Source organism: Triturus cristatus, chromosome 2_2 (genome assembly GCF_964204655.1).
Source record: "Triturus cristatus chromosome 2_2, aTriCri1.1, whole genome shotgun sequence".
Lineage (NCBI taxonomy): Eukaryota > Metazoa > Chordata > Amphibia > Caudata > Salamandridae > Triturus > Triturus cristatus.
The window spans coordinates 1,125,237,588-1,125,259,273 of record NC_140582.1 but is presented as its reverse complement, the minus strand read 5'-3'; the positions used below and the strand labels follow the sequence as shown (position 1 = coordinate 1,125,259,273).

Sequence of the window (21,686 nt, the reverse complement as noted above, 5' to 3'; positions counted from 1 at the left end):
TACACTTAGGTGACTCTCAATATTTATTGCATAACTGGCTGGCAGAATTAACTTGGCAAATGCTTTTCAGAAGGCTGAAACACAAGCTTGAAGATAATTAGCCCTATTTCATGATGCAGCTTCACCTTATAGCAGTAACAAGTTTAGTCCTTGTTACTTTTCATTTATTTTTGGCCAAATAACATTTTGGCACAAAACCTTGTTATAATTCTAGTTGGATTTTTTATCAACCATGTTTTTAACAAATTTGTCAACAGCTTTACAGCTGGCAAAACCGATAAATCTGTGAATGATTTTATACGTTGAAAATGTTGAACATTTGGGAAAAAAATGATTTTTTAATACATATAATGGTTTTTATTAACTAGACATGAAACAAGACTTTGAATCCTAACACAAACATAATGTTATTGTTTAAATTAGTGCAAATATATATTTTAAAAAGCAAAATCTAAATTAAAATAAATACATATTTGGAAGTCTTCCCTAAAGTCTCCTCTAGAAAGCCGGTTGTATAGGCCACAGTACCTGAAAATGTATAAATCGTGTATAGGACCTGGGAATTTTGCTACAAGGTCTTCTATTGAACAGTCTGCATTGCATTCAGTTTGCATCTTTACAGACTACTGCCTTTTCCTATTTCTATAGACTTGGAACTTGGTGGACAAATTAAAATGCATGTGCCCTCCACACAGCCTCTGCCCTGTGGAAAATGAGCTATATGAAAAAAAAAAATCAAATTTTGTTTGCTGCATATCTTCGGGATTGTTCGGAAATGCAACATGTCTGTTTATATTAAGTAGAATTGTGTCCTGGAAATGACTGAAGGAACGTGAAAGTGAGCTCTTGGAAACACCTCCTGCTGTGGCTACTGCACTCTGATAGCTGCCAGCTCAGGCTAAAAGGTAAAGGCAACAAAGTACATGGTAATGTGTGTGGGGCAGACATACTCCTGTGTGTGTTCCTAGACAATACTGTGTCTAAAACAGCAATCAGGTCCAAAATAACATTTCTATTCAGCCTATACATAAATCTCTTCCTCAGTCTGCTGAAATAAAGTAATTTAAAAAAAACTCTGACTCTGAAAATGTGCCCCTGTCTGTGTCCTCTTTGCTGGTGTGGAGCAAAAAACCTCAGTCTACTTGTCAGAGCCTGTCGAGCAACCATTGTGGAAAACACGGTGTTTCCTCTCTTTTGGGGCATATTATCAAGAAACTGCGTTAAAATTATCGCCGCTTTAGCTGCAGAAAACTGCCGCTAAACCGACGATAATGCCCTTGAGAATTCCCATAGAAGCCCATGTTCTGGTGTCACACATGGGCTTCTATTGGAATTCTCTGCAACATATTATCAAGCCCATTATCGCCGCTTTAGCGGCCGTTTTCTGCCGCTAAAGCAGCGATAGTTTTAACGCCATGCTTGTTAATATGCCCCTTTTATTGTTTGCCTGATTACCACTTGCTCCCACTGGATGCTAATTTGGAATGGAAAAATGAGCTTTGGAAACCATTCACAAATTGCTAACCATGAATACATACCATTTAAGAAACACAATTATGGAATCATAAATAGGTAATCACTATTTCCAGCCACAAAAATAGTGATAAGATAGTAAGATTCGGTATGCGTCGCCCTTTTTGCAAATGAACCAAAAACCACTTTGGTGCGTTTCCTGCTTTCCTTTTCGTAGTTGCAAACCATTATCCAAACAGTTTAGGAGTTGCAAACGCTTTGTACATTAGGCCCTAATTGTGTTAAATGTGTAGTGAGAGTGTACTTTTCAACCTTGTGCATTTCAATGGAGGTGGAAGGATACACCAAAACAACCAACAGAAAGAAAGTGAGAATAAAATGCTCCTGCGTGTGGGTCCAAGATGTGATTGACAATGTCCCAAGCCAATGTCTAAAGGGTCCTGAGTCACAGAAAGATAATGGCTGAATTAGGCTCAACCTGAGTCCTTCATAGTCAAGGCCACTGTAATTATGGCACAGGGGAGGAACACATTATGCACCAGGGTTGCCCAATTATGTGACAAGAAAAGGTAATTGTTGTGACCGATTGCAACATATTTTGTGATAGTATTCCTTCAGAGTTTTGTCCTTTTATCACATGTGAACACTAGCAAAGATGCCGCCTAATTAGCACCCGTCTAACAACCAAACACAGCAATAAGCAACTGAATGATGATCAGTTACTTTTGCATAAGGGCCTTCTACTGCACAGCAGCACAGGTATCTGCTATTGTAATAACTTTTGATTCATTTGAGCTAGAACATAAAATTAATTAAAAAAACAAATCTGTGGATTATGCAGCAGATAATGGATTACGTCAAATTCATAAATATGCTGAAAATGCCCAGGCTGCAGAATCGCATACTTCTAGTGGCGCTGCAGATAATATATAAAGAATGTAATATGATTGCCAAGAATGGTGCAAGCAAATTTTAAACCTAAAAAGAATTTAGACAAGTGGAATGATCAGCATAATTTGGAGAAACTGACTACTATAAGCAATTAAATAGATAAGCAGCAAAAGTGAAAAATAAACTATTTTAAATAAAGACATATCTTAGTACAGGCTAATTGTAGCCCCATATCAATCCAAGGTTTCTATCCATGCATGTGAACATAAACAGTCTTTATTACATCCCTAAATATAGAGCATTTCCCTTTGCGAAAATAACTTTTTGGTAAGTAAAGCAATTTTTGGAAATTCAGTGTGGTGGCTTTGGCAGTTTTATGCTCTTACTGATACAGAGTTCTTATTTTCTTATTCTGTTCGGACTGGTAATCCCAAATGAGGCACATATTTAAGTCTGTGAAAAAATGTAGCACCTTGAAATGGAAATATTTGGGATTATCACATTATCTCCCATTCTGATTGGCAGAACGTCTTTAGAATGGGTAGGTAATACTTACCTGACAAATGCCACAACCACTGATGCATTAATTTACCTGCTGCAGCATCTCTCAGATTACTTATAATAACTTTTATCATTTAAGGGCCATAGTAGCAGACGTTTGTGTCTTGCTGGCTAGTTTAAATAGCACTCGAGACATGTTATGAAAATCTGCTGACTAAAGATCGAGTCTTGATGGGGCTAGTAAGCCTATTTTGGGGGGAAACCCTTGTTTGCTTCCAAAACCTGATTCCAATGTGGATGCCAATTGCAGATGTTTGCTTCCCTAATTTGCAGTTGCAGTTGTTAAATTGCACCATTACATGTGCTATATGCACACTTTGTACAGGGAGCAATGTGCAAGTCATCTATCTTGGAATCGGGTGCAATTTGCGAACCTTCTAATTTAGGAACATTCATGCAAATTAATGGCTGTCAATGTACACTTTTTGAGGGTCTTTCGTGTTCTAGTCCATGGGGCCTGATTCACAAAGGTAAACTTACACTTTGTATAAGTTTGCAATTGTTTACTATTCAGAAAGGTATTTTATAAGTAGTATCTTTATGAATACGGAGTCTCCGCACAAAAAAGATAGGACAATCCTATCTTTATATATGTAAGTGTACGTTTTATTTTGTGGATCAGGCCCCATGGATGTATTTATTGCATAGGAAAAATGTACATCTTTCCAAGTGTTCAATTCAATTTATTTAGAACTATCAACCTAAATCACATCATGAAACTATTATTGGGAACACTTTCTAAACGATGCGATTTTTTTGTCAGCAAATTCTAGCTTGAGATGTTCATACCTGGGTTTTAAAAAGGGGTGTGTGAAATTAATGTAATTTGCGTTTGTGTAATCATACAAAGCTTCAGAAAACCAGTTTACTTTCCAGTAAGAATATCTTGACTCCGGATGACATACGCAATACCTTTCTGTCTTTAATTATATATTTTTTGTTATTTAATTGTAAATTCATGAAATGTCTACGGTTTACGTTTATTATTATTCTTTGTACAAGATTTCCAGATAATTTGTGTCACACAGACTTTCCCCTCCGTCCCCTACCACCTTATATCACCCTGTAATATTTCATTCATAGCTCATACAGCTGACTTAAAGCGCTCATTGTGTTCTCACATTTTCATATTTTACATTGTTGTTTCTACTGCTTCATTCTTTCCTTTCCCAAAACGCAGTGGCTAGGCTTTTACTGAAAATCCCTAAATTCTGTTCAGTAGCCCAAAACATGAAAGAGCTGCACTGGCTTCCTGTTACGCAAAGAATAACCTTTAAGGTGCTGTGTCTAACCTATAAGGCAGTTCACAATCTTGGTCCTGACTTCCTGAATCAAAGTTTTAAATGGCATGTTCCTGCTAGAAAGCTTTATTAAGCTACTGCTAACCTATTGGTACAACCTAGATTCAAAAAGGCACGAAGGGGTGGAAAGAGTATTTTGCTGGAAGCATCCAAAATTTGGAATACACTTCCTCTCTGCATATAAAGCAAATCTAGTCTCATTTCTTTCAGGAGGGCTGTAAAGACCTGGTTATTCAAATTCGGATAACTTCTATGTCAGCCTGACTGCCACTCGCAGTTCATACATTACAGTGCTTAGACGCCTCAGGGCAATAATGCGCTATACAAATACAGTTAACATAACATAGCATAACCTTTTTGTATTCCCTTGTTAAGTGTTTTAAACAAACTTAAATTTAAAAATAGAACTCAACTGTAATATGTTATTGCATTGTGAAGCTATGCCTGTTTTATTACAGATAACTAGTGATTCCAAAAACAAAGTGTAAAATGTAAATGAGAAAAGGGATTATTGCAGTTATTGCAGGCCAATAAATACATAAAGAGCCAATAGCATATCAGAACATGGAACACAGCCACATGTCTGGAAATTTGGAAAAGAAATACAACCACTTCATACAGGTCTTGTCCTCTTTTTTCCAATGATTTAGTGAAACACATCATAAGTGTTCAGTGTGTTGTCTATTGTGACCATACAGACATTAAACTACAAATTTATAATTTCTCAAACACGTTAATCCCATATATTGCCTGTATCCCGATTGTTTGAGTACTTAAAGGCGCAGGTGATTATTCAGACTGTGGCCCTGATTCTGACTGTGTTGGAGTAAATCCTATCTTAGAAATCAGTTGCGCAAGAAGCCCATTTTTTTTTGTTGCGTGTTTTTGTAGGACACATGATTTTATTGCACTCTTGTGGGGCGAATTGTCAATAATTTGTGCCGGATTTCTGTCACAAATGTCAGGGTGACTTCAGGGACACAATAAACTTCAAGAGACCAGTATCCTAAAGTTTCCAGCTGACTAGTGGCAATGCGTACCATTTTTAAAACAGGCTGTATCCTATTTAGATCGTTGCACAATATGCGTCCAGCATTCATTTCTTCAAGAATACAGAGTAAAACCCTCAAGCGAAATCTTAGACCAGCCTACAAGGAATCTTCTAATGGTACCCAGATTCAAGAAAAAGAGGGTGGGAGGGGCAAGATTCTCAGTGATAGGCCCTCACATTTGGAATTCCCTAGGGTTGGAAATTAGATCAGCAACCAACTATGTAAGCTTTAGGAAGCACCTGAAAACTTGGTTGTTCACACAAGCATATGGCTAATGTTACTGCTGTAACCCTACCTCTCTCTACTTTAGCGCCAAGAGACCTGTTGGGTGAACGTGTGCTATATGAATACTGTATAACATAACATAATAGAGTCTCTAAGTGCCCTTCACTGAGGTATCGGGGGCTTTGCGTGTGTACTCCTGTGGTTGCTTTGGCACCAAGAGTAAGTTTGGAAACGTTGAAACTCTTTTGCTCCAGAGCCTCAGCAGTAACCCTTGTTAAAAGTATCTGACCGGCAGCTACACTATGTTGGATTGAATTACAGGGTTGTCCCTTGCAGAGATCTCTGAAATAATTACAGTGGCACTTCCTGCGCTGGGACAAGGAGTTTTTGACCAAACCTGAAAAGTTCCTAAGTACTATTGAGACCAGTCTGCTTCCAGTTTCTGACTGCAGTTTCCATGGCAGCAGCTACAATTTCAGCTTTGATCCTTCAGGAGAGCACTTTCAACCCAAAAAAAGAGACAAAATCCCTTTTTGAATTAGGACTTGAATTTTTTTTTAACTTAGATTTGCATGCTTTTCATCTGGACTTAGTGCATCTGTCAGGTCTCATTGCATTAAGCCTCAATTTGTGCCTAGGTCTTGGTCTACTGCTCTCATAGATTATCATTGACTCTTCTTGCTTTTTGGCACTATTTCTACTTAAATCTTTAAAAGTCCATACCTCTGGTTTCCCCTATTGGATGTTTGTCATTTTTGTGTCATTTTGGTATTGTTTTGTTTATTAAATATTAGTATAGTTTTCTAATTTGGTTCAGTGTTTTAATTTCTTGTTGTTGTCACTATCTTACCATTTTGGTACTGCATAAATACTTTACATATTGCCCTAAGATAAGCCTATCTGCTCTGTGCTGTGGCTATCAGCTTGTCAAGTTCAGGTTAATTTAGTGAATCTGAGGGTTCACCCTGTCAAGCATTTTGATTCCTGGAGATGGGCTGTCACCAACCCTGCTTAATTACCCAATTTCTTACTCGTGAGCTGAAGCATCTGTTGTGTATTTTCTTCAGTTGTTTTTTTAATTATAGATACCCTTTATTTCCTTGTATTATGTATCTGGTGCTTCTAAACAATCTATATAGGTCAAGCATGTGTATTTATGTGCCTTAAATACCTCAACTTAAAATATGTTATGAAATATCATGGATTAACTAACATGGTGTGTCAGTATCCTGCCTTCTTGCAAGCCCTGATGTATCTATGTCTGAGTATTCAAGTGTGTGAAGTAATAAAATGGGATTGTAATATTCTCTTGTTCTCCTAATTGTTTCCTGTGGTACTAGTCCAAAATGTATATCTTATTTAAAAAATGCCTGCTGCTCTCTAGACATATAATTGAAGAAAATTAGAAAACATGAAGTGATAAGTTGTGTCATTATGTTTGAGAAAATCAGTTTTAATGGTTTGGGTAGAAAAGCTGGGCCACAGATGCCAAAGTATTAACCAGATGAAGTGAAAGAAAAAATTCCAGTGATTCAGCGTGTTTGGAAGGAAACGTGGTATAGTGTCTAGGGCCCTAGCTTGGAAGTTTCACTATTGGCCTAAATTCTCAAATATGTTGAAACAGAGAGATTTGAAACAGGGTATATACACCTCAGTGTTCATTCTTAGAGCCCAGTAAGAGCCACATGAAATATCCCAATTAAACCATGCATACAGTGTTGTAGAATCTACACAGGAGACTATTGTATTGCTAGTGCAGTACAGCTTAGAAATCTCCACCTGGTGGCAAACAAACTGAGATTAAGCATTTGTTAACTTTTCTCCTCGTTTATTGTTCTGTTTCAGTTGCGGAAAGCGGTAATGGACCACATATCAGACTCATTCCTGGAGACCAATGTGCCCTTGCTCGTTCTGATAGAGGCTGCAAAAAGCGGTAACGAAAAGGAGGTGAAGGAGTACGCCCAGGTTTTCCGCGAACATGCAAATAAGTTAGTTGAGGTAAGTTTATTAAGATATATTTCTAATTTGACAGCACCAAGAAAACCTATCATAATGTAAATTAATATAAACATTAAGGGACTGATTCACAAATCATTTTTGTGGGCTGTAATTAGTACTTCAGAAGTATTCTTTTACGTACTTTTTACATGCCATGGTGAACCGACCTTGAAACATCCAACTCCCTATTAGAAAATGTGCAAAGAGGACGTGGTCTTTTCTGTTTCATTAATTGTGTATGAATATAACCTGAATATTTCCATTTTGTTTTCCATTTTAGTTGTTTTGTGACCAATTCATGATGGCATGTGAAGAGTACTAGAGGAATACCTCTTTATTTACTCTAAAAGGCTTTTGTGAATAGGCTCCTCGGTGTCTTTCCACTTGTAAATGTAGAGTCATCACTGTTACTTGTCCCACGGTGCAGGCTGCAAAAATTAGGAAACTTGACATTACATTAAGGGGCAGTAGTCAAACAGATTTTGATCCCTCAAGGACAATCGCGGCAATATTTTGATACTATAATATGCGTACTAACTTTTTTTGAGGACAACAAATGATAGTTAATGTATTTATTTGATCGATCTCTATAGCACAAATGCACCAAATAGTGCCAACAGTATAAACCACAATGATACAATAAAACACAGAGAAAAGAGTGGTAAAAAGCTGTAATGTAAAATGTATTGGCAAAAAAATCATGAATGGTTCGGAAATAGATGGAAAAGATGAATTTTCCAACATTTCCTAAAAGGAAAAAAAGAGAAGGGTGGGGTCTTGCGTGGGTTTGCAGAGAGTCCAATAGTCTCGGTGAAGCACCAGTGAAAGGGCGATGAAGTATCAGAGAAGTTTTGAATTTTGGGGATTCGCTAAGAGAGACTTCTTTCTCCTGAGACCATGCTATCCTGGGATCTTCTGAGTCGACTTGTTTCATGAGCAGATTTATCAATGTTCATAGATTTGTACACTAAGCAGCAGACCATCAATTGTGCATGTGCATCAATGTGCAGCGTGTGAAGGTCTTTCAAGGGAGGACAAATGTACAGTGGCAGCTGGTAGGAAACAGTGGTGGTGCTATTCGGGGGGGTTTCGAAAAATAGGAAAAAAAAGACTTACCTGCTCATCGCCGTCGGCCTCTCCTCTGTCCTTGCTGATCTCCTGGCTCCCGGCAGCACCTAGGCTCCCAGACTCCCCTAGCCAATCATGAGGCTGCTGTCACCAGCATGACAGCAGCATCGTGATTGGTCTGAGCGCTGTGGTTCGGCGCTCAGACAGGTTGTGGGAGCCTGTGCATGTTCTCTACCCAGGCTGAAAGTGTTCATTTGGGGCAGATGAGCCTGACTGAGGAGTGAAACCCGCTAGGTTAAATTTCTTCTTGTGTTTTAGATACTAAAAAATAGCTCAATGGATTTTCCGAGAGTTCTGCATTAGGAAACCATCAGCCATCCATTGCTGAGTTTTATGAGACATTTTTTAATGGTAAGGATGCCGAGCATAGATGACGACTTTAGGTTATGTGGGTGTTATCCACGTATTTGAGATGAGTTGCAAGGTCTGCTTAAATCATGAGCCCCCCTGACACTTTATCGAAACAATGAAGATTTAAATAATGCTATGGGTTATAATGGATAATGCCATGCATGCATCAGCGTCAATGTTACTGAATATAGTGTTATTAAAATGTATTTAATATTTTTTAATATGAGGTAAATACATACTGCTCAATAATGGTTTGCAATATTGGTTTGTACTTATTTTAAAAGATACATAAAGTACAAATATTGCCCAAAAAGGAAGGCACATGCTTTTAAGCAACATGTACAGTGGTCACAGTTTCTGGTTTTCCAGTTTTGAAATTGAAATGGCTGCATCTTGTCTTATGCAGCTACTAATACTAAATGCTCAGTACCAGCTTATACTTAGATGAGCCCCTAGTAAATGGCAACACTAGGAGAGATTTTGTTTAAAGGAGATTAATAAATATTTTTAGGTGTTTTGGGTGTAAGTCCCTCCCTCCCAGCACCAATGAATACTTGCCAGAGGAGCCCCTATTCGATGTGATAATATTGTTACCATATTTGCAGCCTGATGTCGACATTGAGTGTAATAGGAAAAGCAGTAATGGATTTCAATTAAACTTCTCCAGCAGTGCAGTGCAGCAGGGAGCCTTCCAGTGCAGGCGTGACGCCAAGCAGAGGAGCTGGCCTGTAGGAACCCACTCAGATTGATTGGACATCCCACGCAATTATTTTTAGAATATCAGATCAAAAGGTAAAAGCAACGAAAAGACAGTAATGACCCAAATTGGCTTTTTTGCACAGATAGTAATCCAGAATAAGTAAGGTACATTTTCCCACTCAGTGTGTTCTGCATTTGCTCGTGTTAATAAGGCGAAAAATCTACCAATGGCAATTATGTGAAATTAGGTTTCAATCAACAGAAACAGTTCCATTTGGCAACCTGTGTTTTAAACAATAAGGGCCACATTTAGAGAGGTAAATCTACAGGAAGACATTTCTGCACACATATATTTATGGTTACACATGAATCTTTGCTTAAATTAAATTCAGCAACTCGAGAGGAGATTCACAACCCTTGGTTTATGTGGTGTATGGTTGGCCTTTATGCCCCGGGGACACCATTCCCTGGACTGGGGCCAGAACATGTATTTTAGGGGGAGGGGCGTGTAGCCCCCCCTCCCTGAACCTTAATTGTCCCTCTGGCAACCCATCCCCTAAGGCCAAATTCCAATAAAAAGGGAAGGGGGTCCAAGTGGTACCCCTCCCCAAGTCTTATAAGGCCCTGGGGACGCCATTCCCGGGATCAAATAAAATGAAACAGGGGAGGTGGTATGCAGCCCCCTACCAAGCCTTCTTGGGCTCTGAGAACTCCATTCACAAGGCCAAATTCCAAGAGGGGGGAATGCAGGCCCAACCCGAACCTTCTGTGCTCTGAGGGGACCCATTCTCTAGTCCCAAAAATAGTAAAAATGGGAAGGGGGTTTTTAATAGGTCCTTGAACCCAACGGTCTAGGTATACAAATATTTTCTAACCCTAATTTCTCAGAAACCTACGAACAGATTTACACCAAATCACAGAAAGCACAATCTGCGGACTAAGGACTAGCTTCCTGGCAAATTTCAGCATTTTTGCGGTAGCGCTGCTTAAACTAATTGATGGAAAATGCATGGGGATATCTGCTTTTGGGACCCTCTTTTTTCTCAGCGCCCACTTGACGAATCAACACAAAACTTCCCAGTAAGGAGCTGAAGTGAATTTGCTTTTTTGTAAAGTTTCGTAAAGGTTCGTCAAATGGCACTGAAGTTATGAGCAAACCAAAAAGCGCCCTTGTCTATGGAAAAGCTAACCTACCTATAGGTGTCGCTGGTGTTGTAGGGTGCTCTATACAGGCGCTGCTCTCCACCTAAACTTGGGAACTAGACAGAGTTCTCCGCTTCTTTTTTGCATAATTTATGCAGCACTCTACACCTAAAAGGGTTTTGTTTTGACTTATACTGGGTGCTCCCTTGTGTCTGGAATAAGATAAACCTCTCGGAAGAGCTGTAATGATAGCGAAACACGTCAGGGGTTGTTTTTGTTTATTCCAGGTTGACTTAGATGGTATTTTATCAATTCAAAGTTGTAATACTGTGCCTGGAGTTGCAAAAGGCTTTTGTCATTTTACAGCTCGGTATGGATGGCACTGTGCTAATCCTATGCTTAAGGACTTTGCTTTAGAAATGGCAACCTAGTTTGTCCCTATCTATCTCCGCGTGGAAGGCACTAATACTAGGCTTAAAAACGTTGATGGAAAAGCAGACATTTGAGGTGAGCAAATTCAGAGTGTCGCTGGTGTTGTAGGGTGCTCTAAACAGGAGATGCTCTCCGTCTAAACTTGGGAATTAACCAGTTCTGTTTTTCATAATTTATTCAGCACTCTATTCCTGGAAGGGTTTTGTTTTGATAGATAGATAGGTAGATAGAGAGATAGATAGATAGCTGGATAGATAGCTAGATGGATAGAGATTTTTATGTATGCATTTAGATATACATATAAAACCTTACAAATTCACAAAAGAACAAAGGTTACAGGGACTTTATAGTTAGGGTCACATTTCTCTCAAGCAAAACCAGAGACAATCAGCAGTTATAGTTATCTAAGCCAACTATAACATACCCCTCTACAATGCACTGCTTATGACCTTGCATATTACATCACTCATGAAATGGTCAGTGACATCACTCATGACATCTGAAATGACATCACTGATGACATCGCTGATTATATCATCCAGTGATTCTGAGTATTATCTAGATTTTACAGAGTGTTAAACATATATATTAAGGTAAGTGGCTGTGGGAGTGCCTGTATGGGTGAGTGAGTGGGTGTGTAAGTGGTGTATAGAAGAGAGAGTGGGTATGTGACAGACTGTATACATGAGTGAGTGGCTGTGGGAGTTTTTGTATGAGTGAGTAAATGGGTATGTAAATAAGAGGTTGCATGAGCAGCTGAATGGTTGACTGAGCAAGTACATAAGTGTATATATGGGCCAGTAACAGGGTATATGAGTGACTGTATGTGTGTAAGTGGTACTCTGGGTGAATGAATGTGTGTACGTGGCTCTATGGGTGTGTGAGTAGGTGTGTGAGTGGTTGTATGGGTGAGTGGATGGGTGTGTGAGAGACTAATGGGTGAGTTAGAGAATGTGGGAGAGGTTGTATTGGAGACTGTGTGCTTGTCTCGGTGACTGTATAGATGAGTGAGTGCATGTTTTATTATATCTATGAATAAGTGAGTGGATGTATGAGTAACTGTATGGGTGAGTGGATGGGTGAGTTAGGAGGTATCTGAGTATCTGTATGGGTGACTGATTCAGTATGAGAATGGTTGTATGGGTGCATGAATGGGTGTGTAAGTGTCTGTATGACTGGATGTGTGAGTGGCTGTATTAGTCAGTGAGTAGGTGCATGAGTGGCTGTAAATGTGAGTTAACAGTTATGTTAGTGATTGTATGGGTGAGTTCATGTGTTAGTGGCTGTATGGATCAGTGAGTAGTAGCACCCTAACGTGCGCGAGCGTAATTCTGATTGGTGGTTACATGTCAGTCAACGTTCGAATCGGTCGATATCAGGAAGTGTCGGCCGCCATTTTGTTTGTTTTGAGTGCGAGAGTGAAAAAGGAAGGTGGCGAACGTGAAAAGGGGGCAGGGTAGAGAGTTCCTGACCCCCTAGCCTTTGTCAGGGGGTCCCTGAAGGACCCCGAAGGCAGAAAAAAACATTTAAATTTTTTTTTAAAAAGTCGCGGGGTGCGCGCACGGTGAAAAACCATAAAAAATAAATAATAATTTTTAATACGTAGTTTATTGTAAAATAAATATATAAAAAATATAATGATAAATACATAACTTAGCATTTAAAAAGCCGTACAAATTCATGGCACTAACTGCGTAAAGTGGGCGCGCGGTGCGCGAAGCGCACCGCGTGCTCACTGTGCGCGCACGGTGCGCGAAGCGCACCGTGCGCGCACGGAACGAACTGCGTTAAGTGGGCGCGCACGCCACGAATGGCGTAAAGTAACTTAGCATTTAAAAAAACGTACAAATTCACTGAAAAAACCATAGGTTTCACACACGTTATAGTTAGGAATTAGCATTTAAAAAACCTTGCAAATTCACTGAAAAAACCATAGGTTTCACACATGTTATAGTTAGCGGAAATTTTACTGATAAAAAACCAATGAAATTCCCCCGTTATAGTTAGTGCAGGCAACTATAACTCACGTGACCGCAATCTTCTGCTGATGACATATGTGTCTTTATGAAAAAAAAATATTTGTAATATATGTATAGCTAAAAATGTATGGAAGAAAACATGGGCAAATAAGTGTCTAAATACAGTATTAGCATCAGCAGAGGATTGCGGTCGCGTGAGTTATAGTTGCCTGCACTAACTATAACGGGGGAATTTCATTGGTTTTTTATCAGTAAAATTTCCGCTAACTATAACATGTGTGAAACCTATGGTTTTTTCAGTGAATATATATATATATATATATATATATATATATACACACACATATATTTATATATATATTTATATATATATTCGTGTTAATTCTAACAAAATTGAAAAAACAACAAATAATGTTGCAGGTATATGATAGAATGAGCCAACGAACCAAGTAAGGACATTTAAAAGCTAAAAAACCTGAAATTCTCCAGTTATAGTTTTGTTGTTGGACATGGCTGGCTTATGACCTCAAATAGTTCATGACTCATTAGACATTAAATGACATCATCGGTGACATTAATGATGAGATCATTCAGTGATAGCAGAATCTCTTAATATCTTATTCTACAACAATGGGAAATACCTAAAAATCTTCAGGAACTTTCGGCAAATAAACATTCACTTTACATATATTTTGTCTTTAGCATTATGTGATAACAATTTAACATGGACATCTGCCCAGAAATCCATAGCTGAATAATTTACTGTGTTCAAAACCTTTGACTTTTCTCACAAATGTTTGGCAACAGGCTTTGGATTTAAGTCACAATCTAATTAGAAATTTGCCGCTGCAATCCACACCTGGGGCACTCAGCCTTTACATTGATTAACATAGAGTACTGCTTACAGCTGAAATTGTACCAGTAGGTAAAACATCACAATATACATTTCCTCATGCAGAACCAGACTCTGCCCCATGCCCTGCGTTATATCCTTTCCATCGAATCACATGTACACAAACAGTCATTTTCTGCTGTATGTGACTGAACACTCTTTACTATGAATGTTTTTCTCTAAACTAATGCGAGATTATGATGTAGTGTGAGTACCAATATCATGGATGATGCAATCAGTGATGCATTTTGAGATGTGATCAGTGATTTCATCAATTATGTCATTTATCGTGCAATCAACGATGTAATGTTAGTGGTGATGGAACAATTTTTACAGTACAGGTGCTGCCATCAGTGTTACAACACTGAGGTCATTAGGATTGTGAAAAATCCAAATGTCATGCAAAGAACATGACTATCAACCAAGCCACATCAATTCAGGAGACTGTCACAAATATATTACTAAAATATGATATGGTAGCACACTGTCTTGCAGGCAGCACGTTTCCCACTAAAATTGCTACTACATTTACAAAGGCTTTTAAGTCAGTGATTATAAACTGAGAAAGGTCATTTTAAGGAATGCTGGGTTTGCCACGAGCAAATATTTGCTTTTAGCAAGGCTTATAATAATAAGACTTCCTTTAATCTGCTTTGTTGTACCAGTATGCACCTCATCTATATTGGGTCACTGATCTTTGCTATTTGCACCTTGAGATTAGTATTGTTTTAAGTAGTTGTTTATTGATTGATTATTCATAAGGCTTCAACCCTTGTTTGTTTCTCAAACTTTATTGATTTTTTTGCAAAGTTTTATATAGCGCGAACTTGACCCGAATCCAATCAGGTATCATAGCGCTTTACATAGCACCAGTTACGTTACATGAGGACACACATTCATTTTTTGTGAGGCGCGGGGAGATTAAGTGATTTGCCCAGAATCACAGGATGTTCAGCATCATTACTGAGATTCAAACCCAGTTCCCCAAGTCCGAGGTCGAACGCCCTAGCCGTTAGGCCAACTCCTCTCCCATAGTCCTATTTTTAGTTACGCTATAATTTGGTATTTCTTACTTGCTTAAGATGTACCTTTGTTTGTTTCTGTTTATTCATATTTTAACACAGTAACCACATCCTGCTGCTAATAAACGTTTTTGTACAGTACTTGAATTTAGATGTGCAATGTGTATTTATTATATGTTCTAAATTCTGTGGATTCGGTATTTCTATTTATGTACTTGCATGGACAATTGGCAGTAATAAAGTTGTACTACTACTAAGGCGTTCATTTTAATGATAAAACTATATAGTGCACAAACGATAATGTTTATGGAATTCGAGTTCCGGCAAATATTTATTATTTGTGCATCACCAGGTAAAGTGTCTTTATTTGTTTTGATCTTATTGCTTTCTTTGTTTCCATCACACTTCAGGCAACTTAGCTGGCAATATATTTTGAATTATTTCTACAATTCATTTACAGGTATTTAAATTTTGCTGTATGTTTGAAAAAAATTACATCCCACAGACCTTCCTTTCACATCGCCTCTCCCCAATCAAAATTGTTAAATAATTTACATTAAAAAATCCTCTCACTTTGCAGTCAGAGAAAGAAAAGTAAACACCAATCTCTATGTTAAAAGAGAAAGAAGAAATTTGTCTGAAGACAGACCTGACATTTGTCCTATGCCTTCGAACACACAGCAAATGTGACAAGATAAAAATAAAATATAAATGCATTATTTTCTCATTCAAATTCTGAAGTCCAGCACGGTTATTCTGGGGATATTGTAGCTCTCCCCACACCCCTACTTCCATCACCTATGTGCAATATGTGGGGCCATATGCAGTGCATGACGAGAGCACGTTATAGTTAGTTGACTAAGCTATAACTGGCCTATTTCAGTGTTGTTTTTGATTTTTAAACATTAGTTCTTATCTCATTCTGTCAACCAGCTATAATGTTGTTTTAATTTGTTTCAGTAGATTACTCAGTTTTTTCAGCAAGTTATCGTCTTATTGCCATACCTAACTATGATGTCATTTAATATTTGTTTTTTTCTGTGAGTTTCAGTTTTTCTTTACCATATTCTCAATGTAGTATGTGTAACAGCTTCCTTAGGTGGGCAACCACACTGTGCCTCATAAGCCTATGCACAGTGGGAGTTGAGCACAAGGCCTGGGCTCTGGCCCGACTTTACACCCAACCCTCTGCAAGCATTGAACCTGGTCCCCGCTGCACACAGTTTCTAGTTGTGTGCAGGCAAAATTGGATGCAAGACATTATTTCCATTCACTTGATATTTTGCTGTACTTTAATGTATTGTATAGGTTTTTTTTAAAATGGTTTGAAACTTTTTAAGTAAAAAAAAAAATGGTAGTGTGAAACTTCTGTAGTTTTTTTATATTTTATTTGTTTGATATTTTTTATGTGATGCATTTTTTTTACATTTCTTATGTAAGTCTTTGTGTTTTATCTTTGAGATAGTCCTGCATGGCTTTTGCAAAAAAAAGTTAATTCTTCCCTGCCGAGTGTCACGCATCTTGCATTAGAATTACTAATTTCCGGTAATTTCCCTGCATTACCGCAATGTCTGAGATTGTCACGCAAAGAAATTGTGCCCTGAAATGGGATAGTTTCAGTTGCTCACTTTGCTGGGACAGGTGGCAGAAAAGCTGAGCTTGAATGCTGTTTTTCAAACACCACGAGATGGCAATAGTGTAAAACAGAATGTATAGGATTTGAAGCCCAAAACACAAAACCACACAATTGCCTAATTAATGTGAAAAAACAGCTGCTGCTCAAACCATAGCATCAAACAGATGTGGATGTCCAGCTGCAAAACAAAACTTCTAAATACATGTTAAAACTGTGTCAGTCTAAACTGCAGTAAAAGAGGGGCCTACCTGGAGATTGACAGAGAGAAGATCTCTGCTGGAGCCCTCCTCACATCCTGTAGTCGGCCTCTTGTCCCACGTGCCAGAGAGCTTGAACAGACTCTTTCAATCGATCATGAGCTGATCATGTCATTAATTTGACTGATTCCCAGCCAGGTAGGTGCAACCTAGCTAAGGCAGGCAATCTCTGTTTAATTAATATCTCTGCAGCCCTGCTATGCAACAGGTGTCTGACCTAGACTGTGCCATGCTACTACTAAGTGTAGGTAACATTATACTGTTCGCGAGAAAGTGTTGGTTTAGTCATTGAATGTTACTCATAATTACACTGAAATTATGAAAATGTCACACATGCCAAATCTGAAACCTTGGCAGCTATACTTCTTTCCTGAAGCTACAACCTTCAGACAATGTTTGCAGTATGTATACTGTTGATGTTGAATTTCCAGTGATGTAGATTCATCCCCAGAGCACCTATTTGCATCAAATGCATGTAACTTCTTCGTCATTCATTTTTGTTGGCCAGCTTGGTAGGAAAAGAACTTCCACATTACCGACTTCTTTTCATTCTTAGATGGTTGTGCTGCTCCAGATGTTAACAGCAGCACATTTACATCATCATCATCAGGTTTTGTTCCAGCTTGGGTACAGAATGCAGATGGAGTGTGTGTGGCTGCTGCTGTACAGTGAATCCAGAAGCCAAGATGTCAATGTTTCTCTGGGATGCAATCTTCCTCTGTAAAACACCAATGGTGTTCAGGAATTTGCTTTGTGCTTTTTTCTGAAGTCTGTGGGATCATTTTTTCAGTAGTTTTCCTGGAGTGGTATCATATGGGAGCTTGCATTATTATTTTTTTGTGTCCCTTTGGTAATACTGTACTCCAGCAGGACGAATAGATCATAGACACAGTGCTGCTTAACTCCCATGAAGACTTTTCTTCATTTTCCCGAGCCCACGGTTTTACCGTGGGACCTGGACGTTTAAAAAATAGTTTAGTTTACGATCAAGAGGTAAATGTTTTCAAATTTGAGCAAACTATACTAAAGTGATGACGGCTGTTCTTGACTTAGTGGCCCTGTTCAAACTAAAACAATCTAGAAAAATCCAATCAAAATCCTGGGGAGACAACTCTGACAGTCAGAAATGATATGGAAACAAAACCCTTTTACAGTGTACCTCTCACTCCTAAGAACTGCGCTACTTTCCTATAAGAAACACATCTTTAAAGGAAAAGCCACTTTCTTTCGTAACCAACTTGACAGCGCTAAGAAGAGACACAGGAGCTCTTCAACATCATTAAACGACAGACCAACCTTACCTCCCCACACAAAGTAACAGAAACCAATGAACGCTGTGAAGAAATTGCCAAATTACTAATTGATAAAATCGAGAAAATTGAGCAATTCATCATCCAAGTCACAAATCTTACATCCCTACCAACCACCTAAATGGACCTAAGAATAACTAATGTCAACTATGATCTCCTTCAACTGAAAAATGATGCCACGGGATTTGACTTCAAACCCATGACAGAAAATGAAGTTTTCGATATAATTGCAAACTTGAAGCCAACATCTCACACTACTGACCCCTCCCATCCACAATAGTTCAAAACCTCTACCATATCATCGCCCCATCTCTCTCCTCAGGCCTTGTACCTAACTTCCTCCCACTAGGCCAAGTCACACCCATACTCAAATAACCAGAGGCAGACCCTAATGACCTCAGTAACCTCAGACGTCTCACCAACCTCTTGTTCCTAGCCAAGACAATGGAGAAGTGCATCCTACTACAACTTATCCAACATATAGACAAATTAAATCTCCATGACAGCTTCCAGTCAGGATTCAGGAAAGGCTGTAGCACAGAAACGGCTATACTCAATATCTCGGATGACATTCACAAATCCTTAGATGAAGTTGACGCATGCCTCCTAATCCTACTTGATTTATCTGGGGCTTTTGATACCGTAAATCACCCTGCACTGATATCAATTTCACAGTCCTAAGAAGGTTCACATCTTACCTACAACATCGCTCGCAACAAATAAAAATCAACAATGGTCTCTCAAAACCTACACTAGTTCCTCATGGTGTACCCCAAGGCTCAATTCTCTCCCCATCCCTTTTTAATCTATTCATGGAGCCCCTTACTGTTATCCTGAACCAAGCAGGGGTCAGATATCACCTATAAACCGATGACACTCAACTCTACTACAAAATTAAATAACCCAGTGATATCCAACATTTAAACAGTACACTAAGCAAGATACAAACTTGGTTTAACACCAACCACTTAATGATGAACCCCAACAAGACTGAACTACTGTGGCAGAATAAAGTACTCAATCACAAAAATCTGAAAATGCACATTCTAAGTTTAGATGTTACTGCATGAAAATGTACAAAGGACCGGAAGATTATTGGCCTGAGGCACTCTTGTTCCTCCAGGTCAGGGGCCTCATTCATGAGGTTTTGCCATATGTCAGCACCGCAGGCCTTCCTGCTGCGCTGCCCTATGGCAAAAGAAAAGGGAAGGAATGTGCTGCATCTATCAGATATGGTGCATTCCTGTCCTTTTCCCCTGCGCCGGCGCCCAATGGGCTGCCGTGCCCCAATGGGAGCACCCCCAGCAACACTCATGGAACGCCCCTTTAACACAGAAATCTGAGTTAAAGGGAACAATATTCACAAGGCAGCATTAAGCCACAAAAAGTGGCGTAGCAGTGCCTCTTAAATATGGAGCAGGAGCCACAGGACGTCACTAAAAGTGACGTTCCAGCTGCGCAAGAGGCTTCATAAATGAGGTCCCAAGTGTCTGTGGATTCTTGAAAGCTGGGATCTGCAGCAAGTTACATCTGCTTTGTATTTCCCAATTCCTTAAGCAACACAGAAGAAAGAAATAATATTCTGTTTTATTCCAGTTAAAATGGAAGATAGCACTCTGCTGCGAATTTCATTGCTGCAGTGAGAGATGAAAAGCTTTTTAAAAAGTTGCGAATAAATTCACGAGCTCTTCAATGAACTATGGACAACTCCGCGCTCATTGTCTGTAAACATATATTAGTCAAGGAGCAGCAATTTGTCTTAAGGTACAAAACATGATCAGTCATAATAAAATCATTTGTACCATAGCCTATGTACATTTTTTTCTAAACCAGTTCCCAGAAGAATTTTGTTGGAGGAACAAACGCACATTTTCCATTGAAGATGAACAGCACAAGTCTGCTGCAATCTGGTGTGATATTTTACTTTTGTCACCGAGCTCAACAATGTGCTGGCACGGAAGTGCAGTGCATCTCAAGCATGTTAATGCAAACAACCTTCATGAAAGCCTCTTTCAGTCAACTTTACACCAAAGTTTATTTTCCCAAAGTTCTGTCCGTATACTTTATGGCATATAAACTGAGGGGCCAATTTGGAAAATGTGTGGACAGAGAGTCACACATTTATGTGTGTTTTATTTGCAGCCTAAGTGGTTTTTTGTCAGTTATCACATTCTGTACTGCAGGTAAAAATAGTCAATATAATTTATTTTTCAAAAACAACAAAACAATGTTAGACTGCATGAAGATGTATTTTCAAGTCCAAATCAGTTCCATTCCGTGCCATTGTGTATTTTTTAGGCTTCTGCACATTTCTCAAAGCCGTAACAAATCGTCTATGGACCTTTGAATGTTATGGAATCTAAAGCTACAAATTAGCAATAAAAAGCTATCATGGGCTCTGTAGAGTTGCTCGAACGCAGTTTTACTCAGGCAAAATTACCAACGCCAAAAATTGTCCCAAAGTGCCTGCGGTGTCTTGCAGGGAGACTATGGGCCTAGCCACGTGGACACAAGAACAGGCTGGGCACAGTGATTACCTTAGTGGCCAGATGACAACCAAGCCGAGCCTGGAAACCCGGGCTCTTCTTTCACGTCTCTCACGCTGACTTGGCGTACGCCAGTCCAGCCCATCATTACTGACGTGCAGGGGTTCCCAACTAATCTCTCCCCTACATCACAGGGAGGGGTGGTCTCGCCCTCACGTCAGCAACACTTCAGTGGCCTTCAAAATGGTTAGAGAACTTTCAGACCTGAGTAAATTGTCTCCTCCCCTTTTATTATCGCAGCCGCAATGCGAAGAGCTTGTCCTTTTTTTATCAAAAAAGTGGAAGTTTTTCATCTTCATTTCTCGGAGGATAATGAGGGTGACACTCAATCCACTGATTCTGCTGCATGTAATGACTGTGTCGGCGCCTGGTGGAGGTGGCCCATTGGTCACTGCGGGCAGCGGACTGGCAGGAGGGCCTGCGAACCCTCCACCCACGAGGTGGTGGAGACACAACGCATATCGGCCCTGGGGCAGATTCCCCCCAAAGCCAGGTAGTTCGCAAAGAAGCTGCAGACTGACTCCCGCATGGGCCATGTTGGGGCAGTGCTGGAGCATCATCCGCCGTGTGCTGTGACTCTCGTCAACAGCCCTATGGTTAGAAATCTGTGTATGAGCCCATGGCCTAATCCTGGATTACACCTGCAGGTCAGCGCCTCTTGATTGGACCCCAACCCACCCATTCTACTGGCGGGGGGGTGAGGGGGCTCACAAGATAAAGAGCAGATATGTGGGTGTCAGAAGCCTGCACACACTCAGCAAGCACTGACCTGATATCCTGGGCCAGCGAG

The 21,686-nt window shown here is 39.5% G+C and overlaps 1 protein-coding gene across 3 annotated transcripts in view; it reads left to right on the top strand.

Moving 5' to 3' along the window:
* Positions 1-21,686, top strand: part of CTNNA2 (catenin alpha 2) — a 3,048,772-nt gene that overhangs the window by 2,044,363 nt on the left and 982,723 nt on the right. For all 3 annotated transcript variants that reach the window (XM_085642663.1, XM_085642662.1, XM_085642661.1), the window contains exon 9: positions 7,349-7,501. In XM_085642663.1, coding sequence (XP_085498789.1) covers positions 7,349-7,501 — 153 coding nt within the window. The remainder of the gene's footprint in view (positions 1-7,348; positions 7,502-21,686) is intronic.